The 17,150-nt window shown below is 40.1% G+C and overlaps 1 protein-coding gene across 4 annotated transcripts in view; it reads left to right on the top strand.

Moving 5' to 3' along the window:
• The window catches only part of BBS9 (Bardet-Biedl syndrome 9), a 547,551-nt gene that overhangs the window by 25,707 nt on the left and 504,694 nt on the right, over positions 1–17,150 (top strand). For 3 of the 4 annotated variants that reach the window (XM_058445811.1, XM_032758349.2, XM_032758348.2), the window contains exons 2-3: positions 9,049–9,170; positions 15,337–15,487. In XM_058445811.1, coding sequence (XP_058301794.1) covers positions 9,059–9,170; positions 15,337–15,487 — 263 coding nt within the window. In that variant the 5' untranslated portion in view covers positions 9,049–9,058. The remainder of the gene's footprint in view (positions 1–9,048; positions 9,171–15,336; positions 15,488–17,150) is intronic. The other variant, XM_058445798.1, reaches the window with a different exon arrangement.

The following is a 17,150-nucleotide window of genomic DNA, read 5'->3' as shown; positions in this document are numbered from 1 at the left end:
GGAGCGGGAGTGGGCACTTCCAAACTGCAGGGGCAGGGGTGCTTCCCGGGCCCCCGACAGTGCAGGGATGCCTGGGTCTGGAGCTGTGATTGGGTGGCTGCAGATGCGCCCAGGAGCGCAGGGCTCCCGGCCTTCCATCCTGGTAGGGGGCGGGGCTCCTGCCTGTTCCCAGCCCCCGCTGGCTCCACAGAGTGGGCAGCCCCTGCTATGCTTCCCCCGCTGCAGCCAGTGTCTTCGCAGTGGCTGCCATCACTGCTGCCTAAGTTGTCTTTTGAAATCCACCCATTTTTTATCAAAGGAAATTAGGGGTATCCCAACTTCGTACTGATGAGAGTTTGTGGTTTCTTAATTTCTTGGGAGTGGGCAGTGCTCCTTCTCTGCTTCTACCTTTGAAAGTGGAGAGAGGCACTTGGGAAACAAATGGTGACTATTGATTATCAGCCCAAATTGTTGTTTTTTTTTTCTATTGTTCATTAATTCTTTAAAGATATAAGTCCTTATTGTTCAATAAATTATTGTCTACAATGGTGCATGATACCACTTCGGACATTGGGGGAACAAACATACAAGATGTTTATGTAATGGAATTTATGAAATTCTGCTATGCATGACCTTATGTTTGCCCTGGCATGAAAGTCATTGTTGTTGCTCTGAAATATTGTTGTTCTGAAATAATTAAGGTAGCTATGGTCTTGTGAGGAAGAGCCATTTATTGGACGTAGGTTTAAAAATTAGCCCTTCCTCCACAGTCTTTAAAGATTAAAACGAAGCAAACAAACAACAAAAAAATCCTTCTATCCACATACTTTTTCAGCTTTTTGATATTAAATTTGCAGATTATTGGCAGCCTAATGAGACAGGGGTCTAGAGACCAGGGAGAGAGTATGCAGAAGCAAGGTCCTGCAATTAGCTGTGTGAGGTATGGGAATCATGTAACTTATCTGGGCCTCTCCTATAAAATGAGAGGACCAGCTGATTGATGGACACTTTGCAGCTGTTTTAGGTCTTTGATTTGAAAAATGATTTTTTTTAAGCCCTCAAAAAGTAACTGATGGCAGAGGTCCTCTGAAAAAGAAGGGGAAAACTGGAGCTCTGCTATAAGAAAATATCCACTTAGGCAATCAGGTATTAGTTACATCAGTGCCTCTTCAACCTTGAGGTGCATGTGATTCACCTGGAGATACTGTTTGGGGAGGATGAGATTCAACATTTCTCATAAGCTTTTGTGTGATACAGATGCTGCTGAATCAGGGATTACACCTGGAGTAGCAAGGGACCAATCTCTGTGAAAAGGGGGATTTCAGGAGCTAACAAAGTGGTGGGTGAATAAGAAAAAATTGATAGAGCAGGAGAAACAATAATGATATATATATTTTTTAAGAGACAGGGTCTGGCTTTGTTGTCCAGGCTGGAGTGCAGTGGTGCAATCGTGGCTCACTGTAGCCTCATCTCCTGGGCTCAAGTGGGAGACTGGCTAATATTTTTTTTGGGTCGGGGGGAGAGATGGGGTCTTGCTATGTTGCCCAGGCTGGTCTCAAACTCCTGGCCTGAACCGATTCTCCTGCCTTGGCCTCTCAAAGTGCTGGCATTACAGACATGAATCACTGTGCCTTGCCAAGAGGGATTTAAATGATGCCTTTGCTATTTTGTCAGTACAAGTAGATTTCTAATTTTCGGTTAGAAGTTAATGAGAAATGAGGCCGGGTGTGGTGGCTCATGCCTGTAATCCCAGCACTTAGGGAGGCTGAGGTCAGCGGATCACCTAAGTTCGGGAGTTCAAGACCAGCCTGACCAACATGGAGAAACCCCGTCTCTACTAAAAATACAAAATTAGCTGGGCATGGTGGTGCATGCCTGTAATACCAGCTATTCGGGAGGCTGAGGCAGGAGAATCGCTTGAACCCGGGAGGTGGAGGTTGCGCTGAGCCGAGATCATGCCATTGCACTCCAATCTGGGCAACAAGAGTGAAACTCCGTCTCAAAAACAAAAAACAAAAAACAAAACAAAAAAAACAAGTTAATGAGAAATGAATGTCTTCTATAGGCATTCCTATTTGTAGACATTGTTGGAAAGTTCTTTCGTATTGGAGGATATTTTTGATTCTTTTTTTGTCTTTTATCTTTTATTTTAACAGCCCACTAGATCATAATTTGGAGGATTTTTTTTTTTTTTTTTTTTTTTCTTGAGACGGAGTCTCGCTCTGTCGCCCAGGCTGGAGTGCAGTGGCGCAATCTCGGCTCACTGCAAGCTCCGCCTCCCGGGTTCACGCCATTCTCCTGCCTCAGCCTCTCCGAGTAGCTGGGACTACAGGCGCCCGCCACCACGCCCGGCTAATTTTTTGTATTTTTAGTAGAGACGGGGTTTCACCGTGGTCTCGATCTCCTGACCTCGTGATCCGCCCGCCTCGGCCTCCCAAAGTGCTGGGATTAGAAGCGTGAGCCACCGCACCCGGCCAATTTGGAGGATTTTTTTGTATTCATTCTAGCAAGCTGAAAAAATTTATTGACTAACAGGTTTTTAAGGCCATTTTCATAGGATAGCTACTTTGACTTGATTCAGTATTTATATTCAAACTCCAGCTTTGTCTCTTGTGGTCACTTATCTAAGGATTTTGACTTTTTAAAAATGTATCATTCATTATCATTGACAGAAAAATCTCTTCTATTTCTCCCTTACTTGGTTAATATGTTCTCTAGGCAGGCCCCATGAAGTTTTCTTTTCTGCCTGTGTTAGGCAAAGGTAAGACCCCCTTTGAGTGTTGTATAGTTCTTCCTTTCTTATTTTCTCTCCTTGAGACTTTTGAACCGGCTGGTGCAGGAGTGAGTAGAGGATCACTTACTCTTTGGTTGGTTACTACTAATTTCTGTCCTTAGCTGTGTCTCCAAATGGAGCTTATGCCTCGAAGTCTTCATCCTTTATGGTGTATCAGGAGCGCTTGATACAGCTGGTCACTCCCTTTTTCTAGATACATTTTTTTTTGGCTTCCTTCGAGATAACTCACTTCTGGCTTTGTTTTGATCTCAGTGAATGCCCCTGTTAAGCTTCTGGTGGATTCCTCTTCTTCTTCTTCTTCTTTTTTTTTTTTTTTGGAGATGGAGTCTCACTCTGTCACCCAGGCTGAAGTGCAGTGGCGTGATCTTGGCTCACTGCAAGCTCTACCTCCCAGGTTCATGCCGTTCTCCTGCCTCAGCCTCCCGAGTAGCTGGGACTACAGGCACCCGCCACCACGCCTGGCTAATTTTTTGTATTTTTAGTAGAGATGGGGTTTCACCGTGTTAGCCAGGATGGTCTCGATTTCCTGACCTCGTGATCCACCCGCCTCGGCCTCCCAAAGTGCTGGGATTACAGGCGTGAGCCACCGCACCCGGCCGGATTCCTCCTCTTCTTAACCTCTGTACCACTCCTTTGTCTTCTAAGCTTGTGTATGGTTTTCTCCAGATTTCTCATCATGCACCTTTTCCCTTTCCTGATTATGCTTTTTATCCTTTTATCGTAGCCATCCTTCATAGCCATGAAGATGACTATGCTGTGTCCTGTGAGTCCTCCTAGGGAATCACTGGCATTTCAAGTGTGAATTTGGGTAATATTTTGCTCCGAGCTGCAAGAGAATGATGTATCCTCATTCTCGTAGTCCAGTAGTATGGCATATTACAATTCTCCTAGGTATTTGGCATATATAGTGAGCATATATGGGATTTATTGAATACTGTTACTTTCCTCTCAAAAATCCAATAAAAGTATAATACAGATGATTATTATGTTTTTTGAATGCTTGCTACCAGATTTGAAATTTAGTAATGTGACAATTTGTGTGGTTATATAATGTCATTAGTAATAACAAATGGTGCAAATATTTTTCAGAAAGTCTCTCACATATTTTGAAACTCATGATAAATTTGTTTACCTTTAGATATTTGTTCACTTCCATCAACTTCCAGTGTATCTAATTTCTTTCTTAGCATAAATAGAGGACTTTGGATCTAGTTTTCTTTCTTTTTTCTCCTGATATTTTTTTTAAACTAATCATTTTGAAATAATTTTAGATTCACTTAGAAGTTGCGAAAATAATGGTTTCCCAAAGAAAATAGTACAATGATCAAAACCACCAAATTTGCTTTTTTCTTAGAGACTGGGTCTCTGTTACATAGGCTGGAGTGCTGTGTCTTGATCAAAGATCACTGCAGGCTGGCGCGGTGGCTCACGCCTATAATTCCAGCACTTTGGGAGGCTGAGGTGGGTGGATTGCTTGAGGTCAGGAGTTGGAGACCAGCCTGGTCAACGTGGGGAAACCCCGTCTCTACTAAAATACAAAAATTAGCTGGGCGTGTTGGCAGGTGTCTGCAATCCCAGCTACTTGGGAGGCTGAGGCAGGAGATCGCCTGAACTTGGGAGGTAGAGGTTGCGGTGAGTTGGGATTGTGCCACTACACTCCAGCCTGGGTGACAGAGCAAGACTCTGTTTCTCACCCCCCAAAAAAGCTCACTGCAGCCTCAAACTCCTGGGCTCAGTTGATCCTCTCGCCTCAAACTCCTGGGCTCAGTTGATCCTCTCACCTCAAACTCCTGACAGTAGTTGGGACTATAGGCATGGACCACTATGCCCATCTAACTTTTTTATTTTTTGTAGAGATGGGGTCTCCCTACGTTGCCCAGGCTAATTATAGATGTTAGCCACCATGCCCAGCCCACCATTAAATTGACGTTAATATAATACTAAACTATAGATTTGATTTGGATTTTACCAGGTTTTATGTTAGATGCACTTTTTTTTTGTAGATAGTTCTAAGAAATTAATCCCAAAGAAAGTACCTTTTATTATTAGCTCCTTATAGTTACACCTGTCTGTTCTACATTAGTATGATTTTGTCATTTTGAGAATTAGAAATGTAATTATTTAATATTTTACCTTTTTTGGATTTTTTTTTTCATTCAGCATAATGCTCTTGAAATCATCCAAGTTGCATGTGTCAGTTATGTTTTAATTTTTGAGTGAGTTTGTTTTCGCCAGGCCAACAGTGGGTATCTCGGTCATGCAATCTGCCTCCTGGTTCATTCCCGAGTAGCTGGGACTACAGGCTCCCGCCACCATGTCTGGCTAATTTTTTGTATTTTTAGTAGAGATGGGGTTTCACCGTGTTAGCCAAGATGGTCTCAATCTCCTGACCTCGTGATCCGCCCGCCTCGGCCTCCCAAAGTGCTGGGATTACAGGCGTGAGCCACCGCGCCCAGCCTAAATTCTTAAGTTATATTGGTATGATGTAGATGTACCATAGTGTGTTTAACCAGAACACTGAGTTTTTTTCTTTAATGTAAGTTTAAAAAATCACAAAAAGGGATCAAAACCAGAGCAATGGCTAACACTTATTAAGTGCTTATTATATGCCAGGTATTGTACTAAGTGGTCTACTGTATTCCTTTTTGTAAAAACCTAAAACTGTGTATTTTTTATTTTTAATTGTGGTAAAATACATGTAACATAAAATTGAACATCTAACCATTTTTAACTATATAGTTCAGTAATGGTAAGTAAATTGACATTATTGTGCAACCAATCTCCAGAACTCCTCATCTTGCGAAGTCAAAACTATATACCTATTAACAGTTCTCCTTTCTCCCTGGCCCCTGACAATCACCATTCTTAATGTTTCTATGACTATTCTAGGTACCTCACATAAGTGGAATTATATAGTATTTGTCTTTTTGTGACTGGCTTATTTTACTTAACATAATGTCCTCAAGGTTCATCTACATAGCATATGTCAGAATTTCCTTCCTTTTTAAGGCTGCATAATATTCCATTGTATGGGTATACCACATTTTCTTTATCCATTTATCCATTGATAGATGTTTAGGTTGCTTCTGCCTCTTGGTTGTTATGAATTATGATATAGTAAATCCGTGTGTAACAATATCTGTCTGAGATTCTGTCTTTAGTTCTTTTGGATATCCACCAAGAAGGTGGGATGATGGCTGGATCAAAACTTCTATGTTTAATTTTTTTTTTTTTTTTTTGAGATGGAGTCTTGCTCTGTCACCCAGGCAGGAGTGCAGTGGCACGATCTCAGCTCACTGCAACCTCCGCCTCCCGGGTTCATGCCATTCTCTTGCCTCAGTCTCCCGAGTGGCTGGGACTACAGGTGCCCACCACCACACCCGGCTAAGTTTTTATATTTTTAGTAGAGACGGTGTATCACTGTGTTAGCCAGGATGGTCTCGATCTCCTGACCTCATGATCCACCTGCTTCGGCATCCCAAAGTGCTGGGATTACAGGCGTGAGCTACTGCGCCCGGCCCTATGTTTAATTTTTTGTGGGACCTACCCACTGTGTTCCATAGTAGCGACACCATTTTATATTCCCACCAACAGTGTACAGAGATTCCAATTTCTCCATGTCCTTGCCAACACTTGTTATTTTGTGTTTTTTTCTTCTTGGAATCATCATTCTTAGATTGAATATATTTTTGTTTTTTTTGGTAATGGATGTGAGGTGATACTGTTTTGATTTGCATGTCCCTGATGATTAGTGATTTTGAGCGTCTTTTCATATGCTTCTTGGCCATTTATATATCTTTTGTTGTTGTTTGAGACAGAGCCTCACTCTGTAACCCAGGCTGGAGTACAGTGGCATGACCTTGGCTCACTGCAACCTCCGCCTCCTGGGTTCAAGCAATTCTTTTGCTTCAGCCTCCTGAGTAGCTGGGATTACAGGTGCCCACCACCATGCCTGGCTAATTGTTGTATTTTAGTAGAGATGAGGTTTCGTGATGTTGGCCAGGCTGGTCTTGAACTCCTGACCCCAAGTGATCCTCCTGCCTCTGCCTCCCAAGATGCTGGGATTACAAGTATGAGCCACCGTGCCCAGTTCATTTGTGTATCTTCTTTGGAGAAGTGTCTATTCAGGTTCTTTTGCCCATTTTTTAATGGGATGGTTTGTTTTTGTTGTTGTTGTTGAATTGTAGGAGTTCTTTATGTATCCTGGATTTTAATTCCTTATCATATATATGACTTGCACATATTTTTTCAAGTTCTGTAGGAAACTGCATTCTTATTTAACCATCACAACACCACTCTTACCTTTATTTTGTAAATGAGAAAGCTGAAGTACAGAGTACTTGTTCAGTAACTTTTAGTAATCTTCCACTGGTTGCATGGTTAGTATGTGGTGGAGCAGGAATTCAAACTCACACAGGTTGCCTCCAGAGGCTGTACTTTCCCACCACATTATTTACAGCCAATTTCTTGGCCAACTTTGTATAAAAACAAGTGACCTTGGTTTCTATGATTAGTTCATGTGGAAGGCTTACTTTAAGAGGCAGGTTGGTCTACATTTAAAAAAAGTAGAGCTGGTCCTCATTATTGGCAGACTCTGTATCATTCGTGAATTTACCTACTTGCTAAAATTTATTTGTAAATCCCAAATCAGTGCTCGCAATGCTTTTGTGGTCATTTGTGGTCAAGTGCAAAGGAGTAAAAATTGAGTCACCTGATGCACATCTTCCCAGCTGATTGTTAAACAACTGCTTTCTTGTTTCAGTTCTCATACTGTAAACAAGTGTTTGACTTACGATTTTTCAACTTTAGGGTGTTGTGAGAGTGATACACATTCAATAGAAACCATACTTCAAATTTTGAATTTTGATCTTTTTCCTGGTATATTAAATGCGTTTTTGACTTAAAATATTTTCAATTTATGATGGATCTATTGAGATGTAATACCATCATAAATTGAAAAGCATCTGTACATGCAATTAGATAAGGTTAGTTCAGACTGAGTTCTAGTGCTGGTGGCCATGATTCTCATAGTAATGAATCAGCAATACATATTAAATAAGGTATCTTTGAATAGAAACACACAAAAAACTACATTGTGTATTGATTGGTTGAAGAAAATGTTGTTACTAGACGCTTGCAGGAGTCTATTTAACTTTGTGTTTCTCCTAGGAGCAGTGGCTCAGTATTTGCTAATTCATTGTTTACAGTGTCCTTATAAAACATAACTTTTGTGAATAAGGAGAATTGACTGCATTTCCTAACTACCATTTAAATCAGTGTAGCATGAAAGGAAGCCTCATTTATGTTAAATAAATGAACTGTTGTCAAGTCCCAGGGCATGTGATGCTGTGTTGTAATTCAAAAGGTCCAAGTGCTTTCACATCTGCCATATCAGCAACTCAGTGGTAGGCAGGGCTAGTATATGCTCATTCTAGATAAGAAATCAAAGTAAGGAGAGGTTGTGTGGGTTGCCCAAGGACACACAGATAGTTAGTGGTATAAATGGTCCTGCAGCCCAATTTTCCTGCTTCTTTTTTGGTGTGAATTTCCCTCTTCTATCTTGCCTTTCTATAACTAACATAGCAAGAGGAAGTGAATGCTTTTTGAGTACCTATAGCATACCAGTTCCAGGGCTAGTCACTGATGCATTTGATCTCATTTGTCTCAGCAACTCTTTGTAATAGGAGATGTAGTTGGCCCTCTGTGTCCCCGGGTTTCACATCCATGGATTCAACCAACTGCAGATTGAAACCTATGGATATGGAAGACTGACTGTACTAGGTGTACTAGGTCATTATATATAATAAGGGACTTGAGCATCTGGGGATTTTTCATCTGTGGGGTCTTGGAACCAATCTTCCACAGGTACAAGGGGCTAACTCTAGTGCAGTCTCGCCAATGACTAGACTGAAAGGAAGTTAGGTATTTCACTGAAGACTTACATGTTAAATAGTGCTGATGGAATTTGAATCTTGATCTTCCAAAGAATATGTTCTTTTGTTATTTTCTGCAGTTCTCTCCTAAATGTTTCAGAAGAGAGAATTAGCACAACATAAATGTATAATTTCTCAGCCCAGTTTACTAATGGTGTTGCAAAACATCTGATTAATGCTTCCAGCCATTTGGATTTGTGGTTTCATATATGTGTACAAAATATTAAAAAGTTAATATAGAAATGTTCTTCTCAGATCTGTCCAAGTTTAATTTGCTATGCCTTAAGACATAATTATTAATTCATAGTGTGAAGTGGATTATTATAAATGTTTTCTTTTTAGTGTGAAAGACATGTCTTTATTTAAAGCCCGTGATTGGTGGTCTACTATTCTGGGAGATAAAGAAGAATTTGATCAAGGCTGTTTGTGTCTGGCTAATGTTGACAATAGTGGAAATGGACAAGGTAAGCAACTTAAAACCATACATCTTGGATCAGAGTTTTAAAGAGATCAAATAAGGCTGGGCATGGTGGCTGACTGCTGTAATCCCAGCACTTTTGGGAGGCCAAGGTGGGCAGATCACGAGGTCAGGAGTTCGAGACCAGCCTGGCCAACATGGTAAAACCCTGTCTCTAATAAAAATACAAAAATTAGCTGGGCTTGGTGGCGGGCATCTGTAATTCCAGCTACTTGGGAGGCTGAGGCGGGAGAATCACTTGAACCCAGAAAGCAGAGGTTGCGGTGAGCTGAGATAGTTCCCCTACACTCCAACCTGGGTGACAGGGCAAGACTCCATCTCAAAAAAAAAAAAAAAAAAAGGTAAAATAAAAATGACTTGCTTTTCAAAATATGTACTTTTTAGAACTCAATTGAACTATCATAATTGTACCTAATTTTGAAGGTAGTTTTTTTTATAAGTAGTATTTAGGTATCAGACTGATAACTATAGTCTTTCTGTTTTGTTTATGTTCTGGTTTGTACTGATTCTGTCATATTGTTTGCTGGAATTTAGTAAAAATTATATGACATCACTTCATTTGTATCAAAATTTGGTCTTGTAGGGCAGAGTTAGTAAAATATTTTGAATTTTGAAAAATTTCCTTTTATAGAAATTCTTTACAAGAAAAATAAATTTTTTATTGGACCTGGAAACCATTCATACCGTAATGAAATTACACTAGCTCTATTTGGTGGTAGAAAACAATTGTTAAATCATTGCTTTCATTATCATATTATAATACTAAAACCTACATTCTAGATTATTCTTATGCATCTTCATGTTTTTTTAAGTGACCTTTAAAACAGTTTAATTCTGTATTATTATATCATTGCTATTTGAAATTTGTATTTGGTTTATAGTCATGGGCTTTTTTTTTTTTTGGTAATCTAGATAGTCATTAGCCTCTTAAAAAGAAAACTTATTATAACTATTCTTTTGTTTACTGTGTACAAATATTATCCCCTTACATTTTTTAAAAATTATTTTTCTTGCCTATAATTAAAACAGTGAGATCTGCAGGAAAATGTGAAAGGAGAAAATTGTGTTGGTAAAGCAGAAGAGTGGGAGTACTAAACTGCACTGAGCACCTACTAAGTTGTTTTGAAGGAAAATTTGATCCCTGATTTTCCACTGATAGGGGATGGGAAGGCCTTCTATTCAGAGGGTATTGGGAGGTTCCTCAACCCTGCCTCTGCCCCCACTATTTGTTAAAGCATGTGATTCCCTAGTTATTTGGCCATGTAAGAGTCATTCCACAGAAATACCTGCCAGAGAGAACAATTTCAAACCCACTTCTCCCTAAACTATCTAAAGTTCAGCTTGGTTGGAAACTATACTTACTGATTATCTGAATAACATACTGTTCACTCATTCATTTCTATTAGAGCTCCTTACTGGGGTGCCACCAGTAGGCTACCAATATGCTGAGATGCTGCTTCCCTCACAGTTTGTGGTGAGCTGTGAGCAGCTTCCTCTGTTTTCTGAAGCTTGCTATACAACAATCATTACATATGTGTGTTCCACATAGACAACACTGATCATTGTGTTCTAAAGCCTGGATACCTGTGTCATAATATCGTGGGGTGATTATTATATATGAAGATTTTCTATCCCAGACACAAGAGATGCTATAAGATTGCATTCTCCAGGGGTAGGTGGGGTGGTGTGACTTAGGTTTCCTAATTTTTGATAAGCTCCAAAATTGAATGCTGGCATTCTCAAGTTTGAGAATTATTTTTGTTGATCTTATAGAATGGAAAGTTAACAAGAGCAGTTTTGGATATGCTCTGTTTAAGATAGAAATGTCTAGTATACAGAATAGAGGTAGAGATTTGGGGATGAACAATATGGTGTTTATATTTGGAGTTCTGAGAACAGGTGAAAATGTACAGGGAGAGAAGTTGGAATAAGAGGGGAGGAGATATAGGACTGTAACCTGGAGAATATGAGGATCAACGGGGAAAGTGTGGGAAGAGTAATAGATTCTGAAAAGATCAGGCAGAGAGGCAGGAAAACTAATTAGGCTGGTACCTGGGAAGCAAGGTTTAGTGATACGAGGACTGAAAAGTTTTCTTTTTTTAATTTTTCTTTTTTTTTTTTTTTTTTTTTTTTTAATGGAGGCAGGGTCTTGCTCTGCTGCCCAGGATGGAGTGCAGTGGCGTGATCATGGCTCACTGCAGCCTCAACCTCCCGGGTGTGCCCCACCATGCCTGGCTAATTTTTATTTTTATTTTTATTTTTGTAGAGACGGTGTCTCCTTGTGTTGCCCAGGCTGGTCTTGAACTTCCTGGGCTCAAGCGATCCTCCTGCCTTAGTCTCCCAAAGTGCCAGGATTATTGGCGTGAGCCACCGAGCCTGGCCTAAAAGTTTTCATGCTCTTTAGCAGCAAGTGGTTCATTAGTGTCCGTGACAAGAGTGGATGCGTGGGCACAATGGCAATGAGATCTAGATTTGCAATGTATGAATGGGGAGTGAGTGGGAGGTGGGGAGACTATTTATGGCTCTTTAAAGAAACTTAGCTGTGAATCGAAGAAGGGAGGATGATGATTTGGAGGCCATGTAGGGTCAAGAGAAGTGGGAAAAATTCAATGTGTAGGGTAGAGGCTTTCACTGATGGAGCAGGGACCCAGAGAGGACAGTCAGAGATGAGATCAGGTGTGCAGATGGAAGGATTAACCTTGCACAGATGTGGAAACTTTTTTCCGCAGTGCCAGAGGAAAGAAGGTAAGAATGTATACAGATGTAGAGAAATTTGCAGGTCAAGTTGGGAAGTTGCAACAGTAATGTCAGTTGACCTCTACTTTTTTTTAGGTGATCAGACAGTGAGAGAAGATTTACAGGGATCCTGAAATTGCTTTAGAAGAAGCCGAGTAAAACACAGAAGGATTCCTTGTTAATCTTGATAGTACAATTGAAATTGAACACCCCATGCATTTAAAGTGGTACTTACTTTCCTAATTCTCTCAACTCAAGATTCAGACTCTTGAGAGAGATAGTGAGAATGAGGGAGAGAGAGAGGATCTGAATAATACAATTTAGATTACATGCCAACCTGTGGCCTGGAGGGAAAGTTTATTACTAGAATTGGAGTAGAAGGCAAATAAGACTGACTAATGGCTTTTCATTTAATGCCTACGTGTTCATTAATTCCTGGGGAATCCCATATTTAATTGTAGCTTGCAATCTGTGACAGTCAGACTTATCTGAGATCTGGTTACTATAATAGTCCTGCGAAGTATTTTAATAATCATACATATACATTTTGTTTCAGTGGGTTAGCTTGTTACCATGTGGACTTGGCCATCCTGACCTCCTCTTACCCCTGAAGATAGGGCTATATTGACCTATCCATGAATCTTGGTTACTTAGTGAGTAAAAGTGGGGATTTAGGGCATGACAGGATACATGGGAAGCTCAGTGGGGAATGTTTTAGGAAGGTTTAAAGGTTTAAGTCTTCTCCAACCCTTCTGGACTCCATTGTAACAGTATAATTCCATTCTTCCTGATCAGTGCCTTTACTTTTACTTAAGAAGGCTGGAGAGATTTGTCAAGTCATTTGTTATTGTAATTTAAAACTTAAAGAATCGGTCTCTGAATTAGCTTCTCAGTGGTTAATTAAGCCCCACTATCTGAGTAGTAAGTGGTGAGAAATGTTTCTGCAGAGTACCAAAGACCCTGAGTTTTATTCTTTACCCTTAGATGACAATTTTGAGATTTAAACCTATCATTCTTTTATTTTAAATTATCCAATGCCCTTCGATAAAGCTATCTTACATGTGGTTTGGTGTTCCTCCTTGTTCAGCTGGCCTATGGCAGCAGCTGTCCAGTCTACTAGAGTTTCACCTGCAATGGACACAGGGTCCCAGATGACTAGAGATGATAACTTTATTAATTGTTCTGTTACAATGTACAGTGATACTTAACTCCACCTAGAACATGAGTGGGAGTGTCCTGTGAAAGGGCATGTATGCAAAGTGGCCCCCAAATACTGAAGGAGCCGAGAACCAAAGATTGAGACAGACAAATCCAGTTCGTCAGTATACAGTGATTTATTAGGTGAATTTATGGGCAGAAATGTCCTGGGCAGTTGCAAGACAGGTAGCTCTCCACACCACAACCCCCAGACCCAGGGCTTGTTTCTTGGGGGAAAAAAGTATACATGCTCTGGAAAGAATGTGTAGGTGGCTATGAGTGTCACAGCCTATGATGTATGCAGCAACATCAAGTGCTGTTTTGGAGGAAAGGCAAAACTTACAATGAATAGGTGTTTCTGCATAAAGAGTAGTACATCAACTAGAGATCTTGGAGGAGATCTTGGACTTGAGTTTAGTCAGGAGTCACATGGCAGATTAGCATTTAAAATAAAGTTACTCTGTCCCCACAAGGAATCTTACTGTTTTGTACCCCATTTCAGGTCAAGAACCAGTTCCCATACTTTGGAGGCCAAGGCAGGTGGATTGCTTGAGTCCAGAAGTTTGAGACCAGCCCAGACAACACAGCGAAACCACATCCCTACAAAAAATACAAAAATTAGCTGGGCATGGAGGCACATGCCTGTATTCCCAGCTACTCAGGAGGCTGAGGTGGGAGGATCACTTGAACCTGGGAGGTTGAGGCTGCAACAAGCTGTGATTGCATCACTGTACTCAAGCCTGGGCAACAGAGTGAGACCCTGTCTCAAAGAAAAAAAAAAAAAAAAGAAAAAAGAAGAACCAATTCCAAATACACTTGCATGTTTTCATGCCTGCAGTTTATTTTCTAGTGCTCATTTCTATATCAGTTATCTTTTTTTTTGGCCACAAGTGATAGGAAACTGATAAATTTAAGTACAGAAGGTACTGAAATGAATGTAAGATAGCTTTCCCAATGCAGGCAGAGTTGAACTGAACAAGCTTTTAGTGGGGACAGGAATGGGCATGGCTCTAGAGACCTTGTAAGCCTCCAGTATTTAAGTTCCCAGGATTATACCTCTCTCATAGGGTTATTATGAGGATTTTTTTTTTCTTGAGATGGAGTCTCGCTCTGTCACCCAGGCTGGAGTACAGTGGCACTGTCTCGGCTCAGTGCAGCCTCCACCTCCCGGATTCCAGTGATTCTCCTGCCTCAGCCTCCTGGGTAGCTGGGATTACAGGCATGCGCCACCACACCCAGCTATTTTTTTCTATTTTTGGTAGAGACAGGGTTTCAACATGTTGGCCAGGCTGGTCTCGAACTCCTGATCTCAGGTGATCTGCCTGCCTCGGCTTCCCAAAGTGCTAGGATTACAGGCATAGCCACTGCACCCAGCCTTTTTTTTTTTTTTTTTTTTCAGTGACAAGGTCTTGTTTTTTTGCCCAGGCTAGAGTACAGTGGCACGATTAGAGCTCACTGCAGCCTTGAACTTCTTGGCTCAAGCAGTCCTTCCACCTCAGTCTCCCAAGTAGCTGGGACTACGGGGGCATGCCACTGCACCCAGCTTTGCATGGCATTCCCTCCATGTCTCTGCTCTGTCCTCTTAAAGGACACTAATCGAGTTCAATCACACATCTAATTAACTGGACCTCATTTTAACTTGATTACATGTGCAAAGACTCTGTTTCCAAATCAGGTCACATTCAGAGGTACCTGGGGTTATGACTTTAACATATCTTTTTTTGGGGGGACACAATTTAACTTACAACACCCATTCTATCATTTCTCCCGCTTGTATTTAAGATGAAACATTGCTAATCAAGGCACTCTATCTAGTGACGACTCAGAATCCTTTTTAATACAGTGTTTTCGACAGCCACAAGCAGTTATAGAGTTGGCCTCTATGATCGAATCAGTTTACAACATTGTACTAGTCCTTTGATAAAGGGGCTTGCTTTGATTGAGTTAAATTATGACTTTGATACCAAATAAAGGTTTAGGAAAAAATGCAATATGTTAGTACATTTGACTGTAGGGATGTAAAGCTATTTATGAAAGCTGTGTGTTATTAAAATAAGTACACTTTAATTACACCTTCTTTGACAGAGTGGCCTTTGTATGTAAAGCAAGACTGAATTCTTTTAATTTTTAGATTTCTCCTTACACATTAGAAAGCTTATTTCCTAAGAGATTTGCTAATGTTTGTTTCTCCCTCTATTTTTTTTTTAAATTCTCTACAGATAAAATAATTGTGGGTAGCTTTATGGGATACCTAAGGATCTTTAGCCCCCATCCTGCAAAAACAGGAGATGGAGCTCAAGCCGAAGATTTGCTTCTAGAAGTGGATCTACGAGATCCAGTACTTCAAGTGGAAGTAGGAAAGTTTGTTTCGTAAGTAAGCCCACTAATTCTGGTATTTTACTTGGAGTATGTCAATCCTTTACAGTGTCACTTTTGTGTATTCTTCAAAGAAGACTATCCATGAATTAAATATATTTTCTGGATATTGTCACCTAGGTGTTTCTCATGTATGGAATGCTTTTTATGTGGAAACTATACATTTAAGAGATAATAATTTAGGGCCTTTTAATAGTAATAGACTTAACATGCCTGACATTATCAGAAGCATAAAGACAACGAGATAAGCTTTTGAAAATAACCAAATAAAGAAATAAATAAGAAGTATCTACATATTTAAAGTTATATAAGTGTCCGTTTATAATTCGATGAAGTAGCAGATAACCATTACTTTTTGGTTCATAGCTTTGAGGTTTTAAAATGAATACTTATTTGGGGTAGAGAGGCCCTATCGTTTCTTGAAAGAAGTCAGTTCAACCCACAAAGTAAGTCTTCCCCCTACAAGAGCTTTGTTTCAAAGTACTTTATTCTTAAATCTAATTTATTTTAGAAAACTGTTTATTAGTTTGAACTTTGGGTAATATGTCTGCTTTTTATTTACTGATGATATTGCTGATCCTCTTATTTTCATACACAAACGTTCTTAAAATTAAGCTTGTATTTCTTAATCATTTAGAAGTATGGTGAACTCTTATCAAGTCGCCAGAGTTGGTTTGCCTCCTCTTTTTGAGCTCCCTTTTGCCTTTTTAAATCTGGGCAGTGCCCTAAGCTCTGGATTTTGGCATTCTACATTTGTTTATCATAATTTATTGGCCCCAGGTGCCATTTAGTCAGGGCTGTAACTCCTGCTTGAAAACCAAACAACCACTCATGAGCATTCACCCTCTTCTAGTGATATGTTTTATTCTGTTGGGAAGCTGTAGCTTAGATGCTTTAGGCTGGGATGTGAGATGAGACTTTTATGCTTTGTGACAGGCTGGATTGGGGAGATTTTGTGACCGATGTGGTTGGTAAATATCTACTCCATCTAAAAGCAGATGATGATTAGGTGCCCATCATGTACCTAGGACTTATTAGGTGTGATGGATTTACAAAGTAAGGAGACAAAAGCATCCTTCCTGCTAAAAAGTGTTTTTACCTTACCATTAAAAAAAGTGAAAGACAGCCAATAATCATTCTGTATAGTAGTCCTTAAGTATAGCCCTCATCTATGTGATCACAGTGGAAGGGGAGGAAGTTAACGTTAATAAGTAGATAGTATACTAGGCCTTTCTATGACATCATGCTCTTTTCCTGAGCATGGTGGAAAACTTGTTTTGAATGTCCAGGGTACATATACAAAATTTCCAGAGGTGATACTGATTATGTGATAGTCATGTATATTTGCATTTTCTACTAGTAGAGCAAATTATGAGTATATATTAATTGTAACAATGTTTTGCAGATGTTATCTAATAAGATTCTGATTTGTAAATAAGATACTAACACTCTGAAAGTTTAAATGATCATACATATAGTAAGGTGCAGAGTCAGAACCCCCATCTAGGTCTGCAGACTTCAATTATAGTCCTTGCAGTTTAGAACAGAGTCTGTATCAGGGGTTGTACACTGGAGGCCTGCTTGTACATGTGAGCCTGCTCAGTATTTTATTTTATTTTGAGGCAGAGTTTCACTCTCGTCGCCCAGACTGGAGTGC

Source organism: Hylobates moloch, unplaced genomic scaffold (assembly GCF_009828535.3).
Source record: "Hylobates moloch isolate HMO894 unplaced genomic scaffold, HMol_V3 SCAFFOLD_1, whole genome shotgun sequence".
Classification (NCBI taxonomy): Eukaryota; Metazoa; Chordata; class Mammalia; order Primates; family Hylobatidae; genus Hylobates; species Hylobates moloch.
The sequence above is the reverse complement of the archived record's forward strand: the minus strand, read 5'-3'. Positions and strand labels throughout refer to the sequence as shown.